This window comes from Macaca thibetana, chromosome 15, assembly GCF_024542745.1.
Source record: "Macaca thibetana thibetana isolate TM-01 chromosome 15, ASM2454274v1, whole genome shotgun sequence".
Classification (NCBI taxonomy): domain Eukaryota; kingdom Metazoa; phylum Chordata; class Mammalia; order Primates; family Cercopithecidae; genus Macaca; species Macaca thibetana.
In genome coordinates, this window is record NC_065592.1 from 4,660,866 (window position 1) to 4,678,092 (window position 17,227).

The 17,227-nt window shown below is 52.7% G+C and overlaps 2 protein-coding genes across 6 annotated transcripts in view; one reads left to right on the top strand and one right to left on the bottom strand.

Annotated features, from left to right (window-relative positions):
* The window catches only part of DPH7 (diphthamide biosynthesis 7), an 807,287-nt gene that overhangs the window by 273,440 nt on the left and 516,620 nt on the right, over positions 1 to 17,227 (bottom strand). The gene's annotated exons all lie outside the window — the stretch shown is intronic.
* EHMT1 (euchromatic histone lysine methyltransferase 1) overlaps positions 1 to 17,227 on the top strand; it is a 230,524-nt gene that overhangs the window by 209,871 nt on the left and 3,426 nt on the right. For all 5 annotated transcript variants that reach the window (XM_050759722.1, XM_050759726.1, XM_050759723.1 and 2 more), the window contains 3 exons: positions 698 to 813; positions 2,230 to 2,316; positions 2,847 to 2,925. In XM_050759722.1, coding sequence (XP_050615679.1) covers positions 698 to 813; positions 2,230 to 2,316; positions 2,847 to 2,925 — 282 coding nt within the window. The remainder of the gene's footprint in view (positions 1 to 697; positions 814 to 2,229; positions 2,317 to 2,846; positions 2,926 to 17,227) is intronic.

The window sequence follows — 17,227 nt, forward strand, 5'->3', positions numbered from 1 at the left end:
GAAGGATTCATGCCAGTGAGGGCCATGGAGGTGGCAGGCTCAGAAAGCCACCAGGCTCATGTCCGAGTGGTGTCTTTTGGGGTGGACAGTCCTGCTGAAGGGGCGCAGGAAGGAATGTTGGGAGCACCCTAATTGTTCAGGGCATCCCCTGAAGCCATCGAGCCAGAGTGTGCCTGGCAGCCCTGGGCCCCGCACCTCAGCTCACACAGCCCTGGGGGAGCACCTGCGCCCAGTGCTGCTGCACCTGGCCTGGCTTCGGAGGGTAGGAAGGGGAGCAGAGGGCTGGGTCCCTCCACAGTTGAGGATTTGCAAGGCAAGGAGGCCAGGAGTGCAGGAGGGTGCAGGAGGCCCCGACCAGCCGAAAGAGGCAGAGCAGCCCACGAGCTGGCAGCCTCGGTGACGTGGAGAAGCCCAGGCTGGGGGCTGGGAAGGCCCCGGATGGACAGAAACTGGCCCAGGCTGGGTCTGGGGAGCGCTCCAGGAGGTCTCCACAACCTGTGTGGGCATCTGGGTGGGGGCTTCCCATCCAAACCATACACATGGAGTTTTTCCCTAGGTGGGTGTTCAAGTTTGGCCAGAAACCATTGTTTTTATGCCAGTTTGAGCCGCACTGGGTGGGCACTTAGTGGAAATGGGTTGATGTCAGCTCGAAGAGTGAGTGACCTCTGCTGGGCCCTTGCTGCTCGTCTGTCCACAGGACGGCCGGCTCCTGCCAGAGTTCAACATGGCGGAGCCTCCCTTGATCTTCGAATGCAACCACGCGTGCTCCTGCTGGAGGAACTGCCGAAATCGTGTCGTGCAGAATGGTCTCAGGTGAGAGGCAGCTTCCTGCCAGAGCCCCATATTCTGCTCATGTGTGCATTAGCACGGAGGTCACCCCGACAGACAAGAACTTAACATGTTTGGATGTACCCGCGTTGTGTTTGCAGATAGAGCCGACAGGTTACCTCTGAGCCCTTTATCCTCTGGAAATGTCACTGGTGCCATAAATCACGAGTCATGCTTCCACCAGCTCAGACGCAGGCCTGAGAGAAGGAGCAGATGGTTGGGTCAGTTGAGCTAAAAGCAGAGGAACGGACTTGGCCTAAGAATTACCTTTGTTACCAAGTTCACACGAACAATCTTCAACAGATCAGGGCTGTCGTCGTTCTATTTTAACACTCCAGTCATTTTCTAAATGTTCTTTCTTCTCTGGGCTTCTCTAACAGTGAGGTGATGTCCTAACACTTCTCAGGCGCATGGACTCCTTGTTCCTGGCGCTTGGACTCCTGCTCAGGGCGCTTCACCAGCTGGGCTTGGTCCCCTGACCACCCAGCAGCAGCCTCTCCTTTCCCCGGGTTCTGGTCTTGAGCATTTCCTCCACAAATGTGCCTGAGCCCCTCTGAGTCACAAGGGAAAGTTACGAACTCTTAAATTTAGCTGAACACTAGTTTTTGTAGTATTGACTCTTTTGTGACCTCGGTAAACTTGGTCCATGCTGGAGGGCAGTCTCTGTCCTTGGTGTGGTAGAAAGGCCTGGGGGTGAGAACCCACACCAGACAGGCAGACACGAAGCAGACACACGGGACCCACACCAGACAGGCAGACACGAAGCAGACACACGGGACCCACACCAGACAGGCAGACACGAAGCAGACACACGGGACCCACACCAGACAGGCAGACGCGAAGCAGACACACGGGACCCACACCAGACAGGCAGACGTGAGGCACGTGGTTCTGAGGGCTCCACGGAGGCCCATTTACCACGCCTGCCCAGCCGCCCTCCCCCAGCCCTGAGAAACCCCCCCCGCCGCCACCTCCCCCTGCCACCCTCCCCAGCCCTGAGGGGCCTGTGGGCTCCTTATCAGGAGCAGGTTCGGCTGCAGGTGTCACCACTGCCTGGTCCAGCTATAGGCTTCTCTAGTATTAGCACCTCTGCCACCCACAGTGCCTAGTGGCCCAGGCCCAGCTCTGTCCCCATGTTACAGATGGGGACACCGAGCCACGGCCAGGACCAGTGACTTGCCGAGGTCACGGGCTGGGGTGTACCTGGCTGATTCCTGGGTTCTTGGCTTCCTGAGAGTGCAAGACGCTACGTCTGTGTGGTGCCTGCAGCATCTAACGCTTTGGATACAGAACCAGTTTTCTTCCTCATTTCAGTGACGTGGCACCAGCTGGCTTTTGCTGACCATTGTGGCAAGAGGCTGAGGCTGTGGCCTGGGTCCACCACTACTCTCTATTTTCCAGGGCAAGGCTGCAGCTCTACCGGACGAGGGACATGGGCTGGGGCGTGCGGTCCCTGCAGGACATCCCACTAGGCACCTTTGTCTGCGAGTGAGTGAGTCCCTGGGTCACCCCAAGCCTGCCGGTGGCACGTGTCATTTCTGGGACGGAGGCCCATCTGTGTCTGCACTTCAGGAAGCCCCTCTGGGAGCAGGCACATCCCCTGGCCTACAGCAGCATGGGGTGGGGGCCGTGGAGACCCTGGCCCCGAGAACCAAGCTCGTGCTGTCCTCAGTGCTCTCGCTGCTGCCCTTAAACAGCTCATGAGTGCATTTAGGAAGGCGTGGTCCAGTTAGGAAGGCGTGGTCCAGCACGGGCAGTCCTCTCTGGGGGAGGACCATCCTGGGTTCTCAGGCGCCAGACCGCAGACGCAGAGCTTTCAGTATCGTCGTCATCATCATCCTCGGGAACCTCAGCTGAAACCCCAGTTCAACCGGGCACACGTCTCCAAACATGTTCCCCGCATGTTCTTCTGGTGTGCCCCGCTCTTTCCCTGTGGGCGCGGAGACCAGGCTGTGCTTGTCTGTGGGCAGTGCTCGCTGCCTTCCAGGGCCTCACCGGCACCGCTTCTCCCTCTGCAGGTATGTTGGGGAGCTGATTTCGGACTCAGAAGCCGATGTTCGGGAGGAAGATTCTTACCTCTTTGATCTCGACAATAAGGTAATGTGCTTTGTGGGGTTGCGGCCATGTAGAGCTTGTTGTGAACTGTGAAACCTGAATGTGTTTGTCCCAGTAGGGCCTGGATTCAGATGAGAGCTCTTACTGTTGACGAGAGTGGGCTTGCTATAGACCTGCTGAGTGCCACCTTCGGAGCTGGCCCTGGTTCTGTGCCCAGCATGGATGGAGGGCCCTCTGACTTGGGAGGTCTCTAAGCCTGTGCAGCCGACTGCCCCCTTCTTGTGAGAGTGGGGCCTGAGACCCACCACTCCAATCCTCCAGACCCCAACCGAGAATCTCGGGTTGGGGCTTGGCAACCCCTGAGACTGCAGAGAGGCTAAGGAGGGGTGCCGTGTGTTCACAGTGACTGAGTGAAGCAGCAGTGAGCCTCCCGTCGTGTGCACAGAAACGCCAGCAGACCCGTCGCTTGTGTCCCCAGCCCACCCAATCCCCACTGCCCGTGGGAGAGAGCAGGGGCCACTCCAGGAACCTGGTTTCGGGAGGTTTCTGAGGCTGGGGCAGGGGTGATTGACCCATCCCAGCCTGGCCTCATGCTCCCTTTACTGTAGCCTAGTTCCCATCATTGCTCTGGAATTCATCCATTGTCTATTTTAAAACCTTTTGAAACCTGCAGTCACTCCAGGCCAGTGGGGAAATAAAGGTTTTCTCATCTCAAACAGCGGCTACCAGACCACAGAATAAATCTTATGCCTGGAGAATAGGGCACCAGGCAGCTGTCTTCATAGCAGTGGCCCCTATGGACTGCCAGCCCCAACCCCAGACTCTGTCCCTACAGCCACCTTCTAAGAAGTAACCGTTGGTGAAATGACTTGTGTTTCATGGCAGAGAAGCCGGGCTCTGGAAGGCCACAGTGTCCAGGCATCTCTCCCCGTGCAGTGGGGCCGAGCCCTCGAGGGACGGCAGCCTCCGTGTGTGCGTGCTCGTGTGCAGGGTTGTGGGGCTTTTCTGCTGCCAACTGTCTATTCCAGCCTTGCTGTGGAATGACTTGCCTTCTGTGGGCTGGTAACACATATTCTCACAAAGGCTCTGTTGTCACTTGTGTGCGCCACAGATGTCGCCTTCCCTCTGTGGCTTTTTCACTTCCTAATGATGTCTTGGAGTGAACAGAAGTTCTTGTTTTTATTCTAGTTCCATTTATCAGACTTTTTCTAAATACTGGGTTTTTGTAATGTCCTAGTGATATTTTTTGAAAACTTGAATATTTCCCAGAAACGGTCCTGTTTGCTTTCACGTGGTTTCCGTGTGTAGGTTGACAGCCGTTCTGTGTGTGGTGTAGGATCAGAGTCGAGGTTTATTTTTTTCCCATCTTGTTACCTGACTGACTCAGCACCATTTGTGGAGAAGACTGTCTTTTCCCCAGTCAGCAGTGGCTCTTGTCATAGCTCAGTGTCCTCGTCCTATCAGTCAGTCTGCTGACTGTTCTTGGCCTGGGCTGTGTTACCTTAATTACTTTAATTACTGTGATTTACATCTTCTCACCTTAGAGGGTTTTTTTTGTTTTGTTTTGTTTGAGGCAGAGTCTCGCTCTGTTGCCCAGGCTGGAGTGCAATAGTGCGATCTCGGCTCACTGCAAGCTCCGCCTCCCAGGTTCATGCCATTCTCCTACCTCAGCCTCCCCAGTAGCTGGGACTGCAGGTGCCCGCCACCACGCCCAGCTAACTTTTTGTATCTTTAGTAGAGACGGGGTTTCACCATGTTAGCCAAGATGATCTCGAACTCCTGACTTTCATGAACCTCCCGCCTCAGCCTTCCAAAGTGCTGGGATTACAGGCGTGAGCAGCCGCGCCCAGCTAATTTTTGTAGTTTTAGTAGAGATGGGGTTTCACCATCTTGGCCAGGATGGTCTCGATCTTCTGACCTCATGATCCGCCCGCCTCAGCCTCCCAAAGTGCTGGGATTACAGGCGTGAGCCACTGCACCTGGCCTTTTTTTTTTTTTTTTAAGAGACCAGGTCTTGCTCCATTGCCCAGGCTGGAGTGCAGTGGCACAATCATAGCTCGCTGCAGCCTTGAACTCCTGGGCTCAAGTGATCTTCCTGCCTTGACCTCCCAAGTAGGTAGGACTACAAGTGTGCACCACGATGCCCAGTTAATTATTTTATTTTATTTATTTATTTATTTATTTTTGAGATGGAGTCTCGCTCTGTCCCCCTGGCTTGAGTGCAATGGTGTGATCTCGGCTCACTGCAAGCTCCGCCTCCCGGGTTCACACCATTCTCCTGCCTCAGCCTCCTGAGTAGCTGGGACTACAGGTGGCCGCCACTGTGCCCAGCTAATTTTTTTGTATTTTTAGTAGAGACGGCGTTTCACCGTGTTAGCCAGGATGGTCTCGATCTCCTGACCTTGTGATCCGCCCACCTCGGCCTCCCAAAGTGCTGGGATTACAGGCATGAGCCACCGCGCCCGGCCGATTTTATTTTATTTTTGTAGAAATGGAATCTCACTATGTTGCCCAGGCTGGTCTCAAATTCCTGCCTCAGGCAGTCCTCCCGCGTTGGCTTCCCAAAGCACTGGGATTGCAGGAGTGAGCCACTGTGCCTGGCTTCACCATAGAGTTTGTGTCGTGCTCTTTTTGGTCTTCATATAAGGTTTTTTTTTTTTTTTTTTTTTTTTTTGAGAGTCTCGCTCTGTCGCCCAGGCTGGGTGCAGTGGCCGGATATCAGCTCACTGCAAGCTCCGTCTCCCGGGTTTACGCCATTCTCCTGCCTCAGCCTCCCGAGTAGCTGGGACTACAGGCGCCCGCCACCTCGCCCAGCTAGTTTTTTTGTATTTTTTAGTAGAGACAGGGTTTCACCATGTTAGCCAGGATGGTCTTGATCTCCTGACCTCGTGATCCGCCCGTCTCGGCCTCCCAATTCATATAAGTTTTGAAGTCAGCTTAACCAGTTCTACAGAAGCTCCTGTCGGGATTTGATTGGGATTGTATTAGACCTATCAATCAGGTTAGGGAAAAATGTATTTACTACCTTGTTTACTAGCTCATGAACATGGTATATCTCTTCATTTGTTAGGTCTTTCTTAATTACCCCCAGTAATATTTTATGGCTTTCTGTGGTGTGGTCTTGTATATCTTTTGTTGGATTTTTTTAAATCAAATAGGTTTTTGAGATTTTTTTTCTCTTGGATCAACTGTATTGCAATTAAATTTTTTTTTTTTTTTGAGACAGTGTCTCGCTCTGTCGCCCAGGCTACAGTGCAGTGGCCAGATCTCAGTTCACTGCAAGCTCCGCCTCCCGGGTTTACGCCATTCTCCTGCCGCAGCCTCCCAAGTAGCTGGAACTACAGGCGCCCACCACCTCGCCTGGCTAGTTTTTTGTGTTTTTTAGTAGAAACGGGGTTTCGCCGTGTTAGCCAGGATGGTCTCGATCTCCTGACTTTGTGATCCGCCCGTCTCGGCCTCCCAAAGTGCTGGGATTACAGGCGTGAGCCACCGCACCCAGCCTGCAATTAAATACAGTAAAACAAACTAAAGTATATGGTTTTAGTTTTTACAAATGTACATCCCAGTGTAATCAACGCCACAGTCAAAATATGGAGCATTTCTGCCGCCCCCAAGTCTGTGAGCCCTCAGCCCCTCCTTCTCCCCTGCCTATCCTGGTGGGTGAGTTTCACCTGCATTCGAATTTTTTATAAACGGAATCCTGTTCTGGCTTTGCATGTTTTGTGATTTGCCCACGTGGCTACACGTGTCAGTGGTTTGTTCCTTTCCGTTGTTGAACGGTGACCCACCCGGCCTCCCTGCTGGTTTATGCCTTCTCGCCTGTGGGTGGGCCTCCGTCCTTTCCAGTTCTGCTGTCAAGAGTAAACCTGCTGTGACTCCCATAGACTTGTTTTCAATGGACGTGAGTTTTTATTTCTCTTGAGTAAATGGGGGTGGAGTTACTGGCTCATATGGGGAACCTTTAACTTTGAAAGAAGCCGCTAGTTTCCAAAGTGGTTCTAGCACTTGCGTTCCCACCACAGTGAGCACCAGCTCCAAACACTGTGGCTTAGATTTGCTTTCCTGAGGCTCGATGAGGAGCCTCTTCTCATGTGTGTTGCCATCCTTATACTTCTTTTGTGAAGTAATTTTTAAAATTTGCCTGTTTAGGCCGGGCGCGGTGGCTCACACCTGTAATCCCAGCACTTTGGGAGGCGGAGGCGGACGAATTACGAGGTCAGTAGTTCGAGACCATCCTGGCTAACACGGTGAAACCCCGTCTCTACGAAAAATACAAAAATTAGCTGGGCGTGGTGGCGCGTGCCTGTAATCCCAGTTACTCGGGAGGCTGAGGCAGGAGACTCGCTTGAACGTGGGAGGTGGAGGTTGCACTGAGCCGAGATCATGCCATTACCCTCTAGCCTGGGCAACAAGAGCAAAACGCTGTCTTTAAAAAAAAAAAAAATGCCTGTTTTTCTTGTTGTTTGTTTGTTTATTTATTGAGATGGAATTTCATTCTTGTCGCCCAGGCTGGAATGCAGTGCACAATCTCGGCTCACTGCAACCTCTGCCTCCCGGGTTCAAGTGAGTCTCCTGCCTCAGCCTCCTGAGTAGTTGGGACTATAGTCTCCCACGGCCACCATGCCTGGCTAACTTTTTTTTTTTTTTTTTTTTTTTTTTGAGGTGGAGTCTCGCTCTGTTGCCCAGGCTGGAGTGCAGTGGCTTGATCTCCACTCACTGCAAGCTCCATCTTCCGGGTTCACACCATTCTCCTGCCTCAGCCTCCTGAGTAGCTGGGACTACAGGTGCCCACCACCCACGCCTGGCAAATTTTTTGTATTTTTAGTAGAGACGGGTTTTCACTGTGTCAGCCAGAATGGTCTCCATCTCCTGACCTTGTGATCCACCCGTCTCGGCCTCCCAAAGTGCTGGGATTACAGGCATGAGCCACTGCGCCCGGCCTATTTGCCTGTTTTTTAATTGGCTGCTTGCCTTCTTGAGTTGTAGGAGCTCTTTCCATCCTCTGAGTCTGTCTGATACACATATAAATATGTGTGTGATGTGAATATTTTCTTAGTCTGTGCCTTGCCTCCTCACTTTCTTAACAGTGTCTTTCAGGAAGCAGAATTTTAAAATTCTCTGACTTCCCATATCCTAAGAATTCCATGTCTATCCCAGGATTGTGGAGATTTTCTCCTTTTTTTAGAAGTCATATAAAAATGCAAGTTAAGGCCGGACACACTGGCACGCTCCTGTAATCCCAGCACTTCGGGAGGCCGAGATGGAGTTTGAAGCTGCAGTGAGCCGTGATCGAGCCACTGCACTCCAGCCTGGCCTGTCTCTCAGAAACGTGGGTTTGAAGTAAGGATTGAGGCTCACTTGTGTCCGTAGACAGTTAATCCAGCACCACTAGTTGTGCCTACCCCAGCTGACGCAGATCTACGTCTGGACCATGTTTCTTCCTTTGATCTATTTGCTGATCCTCACACCAATGCCACATTCTCTTGATCGATAGTAAAACTGGGAGCCAGGCAGTGTTAGGTCCTCATACTCCTCATACTCGGTTCTTTTCAGACTGTTTCGCTCCTCCGTGTCCTTTGCATTTCCATAGACAGTTGAGAGCCCGGGCGTCAGTACAGGCCAAGGCTGCTGGAATTTTTGCTGAGACTGCACTCAATCTGCTGCCATTAGCGCGTTGAGCCTTCTGACCCTGTGTCTGCAGGTGGCCCAGCTCTCTTTCAGTTGGATCTTGAGTTTCTCTCCGCAGAGCCTTGTAGCTTTTAGTATGTAGGTCTTACACTGTTTTGTTAAATGTATTCCTAAGCACATCATACTTTTCATATGTTATAAACAGATTGTTTTTAAATTTCATTTTCCAATTGTTTGTTGGAAATAAACAATGTGGAAATACTTGGTTTTCGTGTACATTGACCTTGTTAAATGTATTTGTAAATTCTAGTAACTTTTTGGACTGTTTGGCTTGTCTGCACGTGTGGTCATGTCATGTGTATGTAAAGACAGTTTTTCTTCTTGCGTTCTGACCTGTGCAGCTTTGTTTCCTGGAAGGCTGGGCACAATGCTTGTTCTCTTCCTGGCACTGGGGGAAGCGGCGTCCTTACCCTGTCTGATGTTAGCTTCAGGCCTTGTGTAAATGCTCCCTGGGTTGTCAGAATTCATTTCCTTGACTGTAGGATGAGGCCCCTGCTTCCTTGCTGGCTGGCAGCCGGGGGTGCTCTGAGCTCCTAGAGGCAGCTCTCTTCTTGAAGGCCAGCAGGAGGATGTCAGGGCTTTGCCTCGCTGCCGCCTTCTCACATCCTGTGGCCAGAAGCAAGTCACGCTCAAGGGGTTGGGTTGATACAAGAGAGACTCTTGGGGCTGCCTTAGAATTCTACACGTGTGTGGGCCAACTCCCTCTCCACCCGGGCACCTGCCTTCCCCACTCCAAGCCACGGTCACGCTGACTTGCTTCCTGCAGTCCTGCCTTTTCCAGAATATCATGTAAGTGGAATCACACAGCATGTGGCCTTTGTCATTTCCTGGCTGGGTCATGTGTGAGTGACCTTCAGCTGTACGAGAAACTGCCCAGAGGTGCCGCCAAGTCACGGCCTGTTTGTGTCCCGTGGATTTGGCTAGGCGATCCATCTTGGACGGGAGGGTAAGTGCAGCACCAGCTGACCCATCACAGTCAGAGGCAGGAGTCCTTAGCGTCTCAGAAACCCTAATGCTTTTGTATTTGAAGGAGGCATATTTTTCCACAGTTGTTGCTTGATATATAGAAATAGAGTAGATTTTTAAAATTAACTCTTTGACCTGAGGCCTAAAGCCACCTGTTAAGTGTAATGATACGTGTGGGTCCGTTTTTTTCTGTGCGTGTGCCCGTGTCATCACCACACAGGCTGCCCCCGGTTCCCATGGCTTCACTTCTCATTCTTGTCGTCTACGCCAGCGGGGCTGCCCAGTGTCAGGGAGGAGGCCTGGAGCCTTTCCGGACCGTTTCCTGTGATGCTCGTGTGCAGGTGTTGGGATGCCTATCAGAATAACAAAGTTTTCTTTTCTGTCCCAAAGAATTTCATGAATTGATGTTGAATTTTGTTGAACGTTTAAAAAAATCTATTGAAATAATCCTATGATTTTTCTCCTTGTTCTGTTAATGTGAATAGCTGATTTATATGCTGTTGTTACTGGAAATTTAATTTATGTGTATTTTAGCCATGCGGCATCAGGTGCTGTGTTGTGTGGTCAGTCCGGGTCTTGCGGGGGGGCTGGGGGTGGGGGTGGCGTGTTCCTGTTTCTGTGCCGTCTCCTTGCTGCCATATTTCCTGCCCTGGTCTCTCCCTCTAGCATCTGGCATCTCTGTAGGTCTGTTTCTAGCGTCTATTTTGCTGCTTGTTGTCCTCCTCCTTTCCCTGTCTCCTCATGTTTCTGGTTAGTTTTGTTTGGGTGCCAGACACTGTATTTTGAAACCTGCTTGAAGAAAATGCATTGGGTCACCCCAGTCCACTTCCAGGCACCAAGAGGCCTCAGGCTGAGCTTCAGGCCGTGGCCTCTGTCACTGCAGCTAATTTTTGCTCCCAGGTGGCCCTGGTTCCTGGGGCCTGTCTCAGTCTGTTGAGGCCACTGTAACAGAACACCACAGACTGCACAGCCTGCCCAACAGACACTGGTTTCTCACGGTGCTGGAGGCCGGAAGTCCAAGGTCTAGGCACCTACCGGTTTGGTTCTGGGGAGGACCCGGCCGCGTGGCTCATGGAGGGACCGTGCCTTCTCACTGCGTGAGAACCAGTGAGACCAAGACAGGTGGATGGAGCTGCAGCCCAGAGGAGATGGGAGAGCTTTGCTGGGGGTTCACAGCCACCTCCTAATGGCAGCATTGTGCACACAGGCCTGTCTCCCTGCTGATGTGGCTGTGGCCTTCACTGGCCAAGTTCCTCCTGCTCCCCTAGGGCCGCACCTCCCAAGCCGTCTGTGTGGAAGGGCCATTTCCATGTTCCCGGTCCACTGTGGGCCAGTCCTTCTGTAAAATAAGGACTGCAACTTCCTAGGCTGCTTTTAAGTGGTCATATTCAACAGGCACGATACCGCTCCATCAGACGCTGCTGGAGGCTCTCCGTTCCTTGACTCGCTTGTGGTATTGGCCAGGGGGGTCCCTGCCTCCTCCCCCACATGTCTGTGCTCTGCCTTCACACCTGTTCCCTGGCGTGGACTTTCTGTGCTTCCTTCTCCTGTCTGGAGCCACGCCCGCCCTCACCTCCTCAGGGACATCCTGTCGGCACTCTCCACACTCCCTCATGCCCCAGAGCTGCCACACCCTCCGGATTCCTTGCCTTCCAGTCTGTCTGCAACCAGATGCAGCCAGGCCTCGCCTCCCATGAGTGTCCCTAAGTCCAGGGCAGACTCCAGTCCCCACCTACCCGAGGCAGCAGCATCTAGTCCTGCTCCTCCTGGCACCCACTCCTCAGCCATGGACACACAGGCCCAGGGACAGTAATCCTCCTGACATCCTCTCACTTCTCAGCCATGGACACACAGGCCCAGGGACGGTAATCCTCTTGACATCCTTTCACTCCTCAGCCATGGACACACAGGCCCAGGGACAGTAATCCTCCTGACATCCTCTCACTTCTCAGCCATGGGCACACAGGCCCAGGTACAGTTGTTCATTCTGGGGACGTAGAGAGCACGAACACAACAAAGCCTCCCAGGTGTCTGCTGCAGCTCTGACCCACCCCCAGATCCCAGATCCCAGACCCCTGTCCACCTGAGTGCCAAAATCTCTGGGTACCAGGAAACTTTCTGATTCTGCCTTCAAAATATTTCCTGGACCATTGCAGTGGGCACCCGCCCCTGGGTCAGCCCCGGCCCTGCTGTTGCCATCTGTTCTCAGCCTGGGGCTACAGTGACCCCAAGCCCTCTGCTGTTGGCTCAAACCTTGCACACCCTGTTCCCCACTGACTGCCCCTCCACTGCTCTCACAACTGCTCGCACCCCCTCACGCTGTTCTGGAGCCTGTTGGACATGCCCTCTGGGATCCTGCCCACCCGCCCTCCCGGTCCTTACCTTCTTTAGGCCTTTGTTGAAATCTCTCATCAGCGAGGCACCCCAGGGAGGCCTCTCCATGGTATGCTTGCCTGAAACCTAGGTGGAAGGTTTCTTATCAGAGAAACCTTGGAAGTAAAGCCTTCAGCGGTGCGTGTTCCTGTGAGGATTCTGGGATCTGAAGCCTCTGAACCATATGAACGGCTGGGAGAGGCCGTGCTCCTGTGCCAAGGGGGCTCCTTGTGCCAACTGACAGGTTGGTTGGCCCGGCTGCCATCGTGGGAGAGACGTGGACAAAAGGCACACAGTGGGAGGCCATGGGCAGGGTTGATGGCCCATGGGGGCAGCTCCTTTGTTTCTTTGGGCTGCAGCCTGTGCCGTGACCATCCACAGGCCCCAGGGGGGTGCTGGTGGGCATCAGGGAAGTCCAGGTGACAAGGGGCATCAGCAGGGGTCAGAGGGGAGTGCCCAGGAGGAGCCCCTCTGCACTCTTCAGGGTGCATGGAACTCACACCCTGTCCCCAAAGAAGCCCCGGACATGCCCTGGGGTGGGGGGAGCAGCACATGCCAGGCTGCCACATGTGTGCGTGGCCTCAGGGAGTCTGGGCTGGGTCATCAGGCATGACCATTGCCAAGGCCACACCCTGACTCTAGGCTCCCCCCGGTCTGGGCAGTTAGGCCAAGCAGAGCACAGGGTCTCGAGACCTCATGACCTCTAGGGTCACGCAGAGGCTCCTGGGGGTCAGACTGAGAAAGGGGCTTGTCCTGAGAAGCCACAGTGTGCTCCTGCGGGGGTGCGGGTGGGGGAGGTACCACGTCTCCCGGGCAGCCACGGGTCCCACACTCAGGGCCCGAGCGATGCTTGGTGCAGAGCCGGAAGGTTCCCAGGGTGGGAGGAGGGTTTTTTTTTTTTTTTTTTTTTTTTTTTTTTTTTTTTTTCGTTTGAGACGGAGTCTCGCTCTGTCGCCTAGGCTGGAGTGTGCAGTGGCCGGATCTCAGCTCACTGCAAGCTCCGCCTCCCGGGTTCACGCCATTCTCCTGCCTCAGCCTCCCGAGTAGCTGGGACTACAGGCGCCCGCTACCTCGCCCGGCTAGTTTTTTGTATTTTTTAGTAGAGACGGGGTTTCACCGTGTTAGCCAGGATGGTGTCGATCTCCTGACCTCGTGATCCGCCCGTCTCGGCCTCCCAAAGTGCTGAGATTACAGGCTTGAGCCACTGCGCCCGGCCTGAGGAGGGTTATTCTTAACGCCCTGAACTAGAGCATCTCCAAGGCCGGTGGCTCTGGACAGAAAAACCAGAAACATGACCAGGAACAGCGAGGCCCCAGCTGTGGGGCCTCACGTCTGCAATGAGCCCTTAGTGGCTCTGAGCAGTGCCAGTTCAGGGCCTTGGAGAGCTGCCGCCCCTGTGCCTCCCTCCTGCTTGCTGCGTGGGGGCTTGTGGAGCCTGCTAGGTGTCCTGGGAAGAGCCCAGATGGGCCCGGCCCTCCCAGACGGCCTCTTTTGCCTCTGGCAAAGTGTATGAGCGCCTGTAGTGAGGTCCACTCCAAGCGCCAGGCCCGGGCGTCTGTACAGAGCCGACTGTGATGTTGTCTCCACGCAGCAGGGTGGGGCATCCAGGCCCATGGGGAGGCCCCTGCCCTGGCCTCACAGACGTTGCCACTCGAGCTCCTGCCCTGCGCCCGCTCCCACCACCTGCCTGCCACCTGAACCTCCTCACCTGCGGCAGCACCTTCTCCACACAGGTTCTCTGATGCCTCTTCCCTGATTTTAAAGACATTCAGGTCTCCTCTTTAGTTAAAAAATAGAAGAAAAATACTTTACTTCTCTCCCACTTCCTTCAGAGATTCCTTTTTCTTGCCTTTGCAATTCCTTTTTGACTACACATTGTGAAAATTTTCAAACATACCAGAAAGCAGAGAGAATCAGGAGAGTGGAGGCTCTTATTCCCCCACCTGGACTTGATGGTTGTTAGTATCTTGCTTTATTTGTTTCATCCTTTTTTGCTGATATAATGTAAAGTTAGTTACACATGTGACATTTTACCCCCAGTGACGTGTCAGAGTGTGCCTGTGAGTAGCGCTGCCTGACGAGATTGCGCGCCACGTGATGTTCATCTACAGACTCTCCTAGTTTCCCCGGTGTCTTTCCCTGGTTTGCCCCTCTGGAATCAGGCGGGGCTGTTTCTTGTATGATACTTGGCACATCCCAGAAGGTTCTTCCTACCAGCAGCCCACACGGTGGCCTGCGTAGGAGACTGGCCGACAGCCTGATAAATCCCGTGGTCCGTATTTCTGTGTGCCCCCCGTGGTGTCCCCTCACGTGTTCTCTCATCCCGTGTTTGCGGCCAGCTGGGAGGAAGGGCTGAGGTTTGGCGACACACTGGGGCTGCTGTGTCCCGCAGGGAGCTTTTGTGGCCGCCTCGACTGCCCACCCCGAGCATCCATGCCTTCCCTGTTTATTAACAGACATTGTTCTGTTTTAATAAATAAACCTTAAACCTGGGCTTTGTGGTTACTCCTCAGAGAAAGGTAATATCAATGCTTTATTCTTACCATTTAGTTACCAAGTTTCAGAGTGAGGAAGTGGCATAAAAATTACTGGCAGCAAATAAATTTTGGTCTTTTTTTTCTTTTCTCTGTTTTGAGTGTTAATGTGGGCTTATGGATTTTTACTTTTGTTTGTTTGTTTTTACATTTTTACATGTAAAAAACACATTTTTTACATGTGTGTTTTGATCAATTAAGCCATTCTTATTTAATGGTCAAACCGCCCCATCTTTGGCCATGGGGAGCCCCTGCAGGCCAGCCCGTCTCCTTTGGTGACATTGCTCTTCGGTACCATGTGACACCCAGGCCTCCCTTACGTTCCTGGCCCCACACTTGGAATCAGCCATTTCTCCAGGATGTCCTTGTACTTTTGGAAGAGAAAGATTTTTGGAAACCGAAACGAGACTCTGGGGTGCCCACTGCCATCAGGGTGCCATGGGTTCTCAACTCACTCTTCAGAGGACAGAGCTATGAAGTAAACAGATTTTTTAAAATGTGTTCTTGTTAGTATTTCCAATTCAAATTTAACGGTGTAGAAAAAACTTCCAACTTCTTTGATTTTACATTTGTATCTCTTACAATAAAAATTTTGGTTTCTAAAATGTTTAGTTTCAAAATAGTACTCCAGATATTACTTTTTTTTTTTTTTTTTTTTTTTTGAGACAGAGTCTTGCTCTGTCGCCCAGGCGGGAGTGCAGTGGTGCTATCTCGGCTCACTGCAAGCTCCGCCTCCCGGGTTGACGCCATTCTCCTGCCTCAGCCTCCCGAGTAGCTGAGACTACAGGCGCCGCCACCACGCCCGGCTAATTTTTTGTATTTTTAGTAGAGACGGGGTTTCACCGTGTTAGCCAGGATGGTCTCGATCTCCTGACCTCGTGATCCGCCCACCTCGGCCTCCCAAAGTGCTGGGATTACAGGCGTGAGCCACCGCTCCCAGCCCAGATATTACTGATAACAGTAAGCACCAGTACAACTGCGGGATGGCATCTGCGTTTCTTTGCAGCGTCTCACTCCTTAGAGCATGTTCCATGGAAGTTGGACCCAGTCCTGTGTTTCGCAGCACCGGAAATGTTGCTTGTGTGATTGTGTCACCAACTTGATAGGCAGTTACATTAATTTTAGTTCATTTTAAATGTTACAATTTAATTTTTTGTTATTTGATTGTGTAAAATTTTTGCGTGCTTGGGAAGTTCACACCCAGAAAAGCCTTGCTTCTCTCCATGTTCTCTGTATTCTGTTTCTTGCTGTCTTAGTCCATTCGGACTTTGATAGCAAAACACTGTAAACCGTGAGGCTTAGAAATAACAGGAATGTGTTTCTCACTGCTCTGGAGGCTGGAAGTCCCAAGATGAAGGTGCTGGTACATCTGGTGTCTGGGGAGGGCCAGTGCCTTCTCACTGTGTCCTCACGTGGTGGAGGGGGTGCAGCAGCTCTCTGGGGTCGCTTTTATGAGGGCACAATTCCCTCCACTCCCATGACTTAATCGCCTTCCCGAAGCCCCCACTGTAACCTAGGGGTCTCAGCCTGTGAGTCCGGTGGGGGGACACACACATTCCAACCATAGCACCTGCAGCAACCATCAGCAGAAATCGAGAAAAAATACTCAAGTAAATTTCCTTTTTTTTTTTTGAGACGGAGTCTCGCTCTGTAGCCCAGGCTGGAGTGCAGTGGCCGGATCTCAGCTCACTGCAAGCTCCGCCTCCCGGGTTCACGCCATTCTCCGGCCTCAGCCTCCCGAGTAGCTGGGACTACAGGCGCCCGCCACCTCGCCCAGCTAGTTTTTTGTATTTCTTAGTAGAGACGGGGTTTCACCGTGTTATCCAGGATGGTCTCGATCTCCTGACCTCGTGATCCACCCGTCTCGGCCTCCCAAAGTGCTGGGATTACAGGCTTGAGCCACCGCGCCCGGCCTCAAGTAAATTTCTTATTCCTTCTCTTTCCTTAACACAAAAAGTGGTAGAGTGTAGATACTGCACCAGCCCTTACCTTTCTCCTGACAGGATTTGGAAAGAGTCATCATATTGTCCGTACGTGGAAATCTTTCTCCTCCTTTTTTGGGGCATTCAGGTTGATTTCAGCCCTTGCTATTTATCTCAGATAATGTTACGTACAAGTCAATTTGTTCGACTTTACCTGTCAGGCAAATCTGAGATTCTGTTCATCCACCCAGTGATGGCTTCAGCAGCCAGTTAATTTCGATTTAGAATTTCCGTTGGATTCTTTTTCTGTTTCTCTGCTGAGACTTCTCATTTCTCTGAGACTTTCATGCCATGAAATCTTGCTTTCTGTTCTTCATTGAGGATAGCCTTAGGAGCTGCCTTGAAAATACGTGTCTGTTGGCCCAGCATTTGGTTCATCTCAAGGCTGGGCTCATTTGAGTGTTCTCTTTCAGACGTGTTCATTTCCTCCGTGTTTCAAGGGTCAGGTCACTTCAGTTGTTCCTGTTAATGTGTGAGGAGGACTCTGGTTTCTCTCCTGTGTAGGTCTTGTTTCCCTAGTGCCATTGGCTGGGCCCCTTCCGCAGGCCCCGCCTCTCTCGTGGTCCTTGTGCCTTCTCTCCAGTCCTAGGATTGGCTGGGCTCCCTCAGGCCCCGCCTCCCACGTGGCCCCTGTGCCTTCCCACCAGTCCTAGAATTGCCTGAGCTCCCTCCTGCGGCCCCGTCCCGCCCTCCACGTGGCCGCTGTGCCTTCCCTCCAGTCCTAGGATTGGCTGGGCTCCCTCCGCAGGCCCCACCTCCCACGTGGCCTGTCTGCCTTACTCCAGTCGTGCGGCTTTGCTG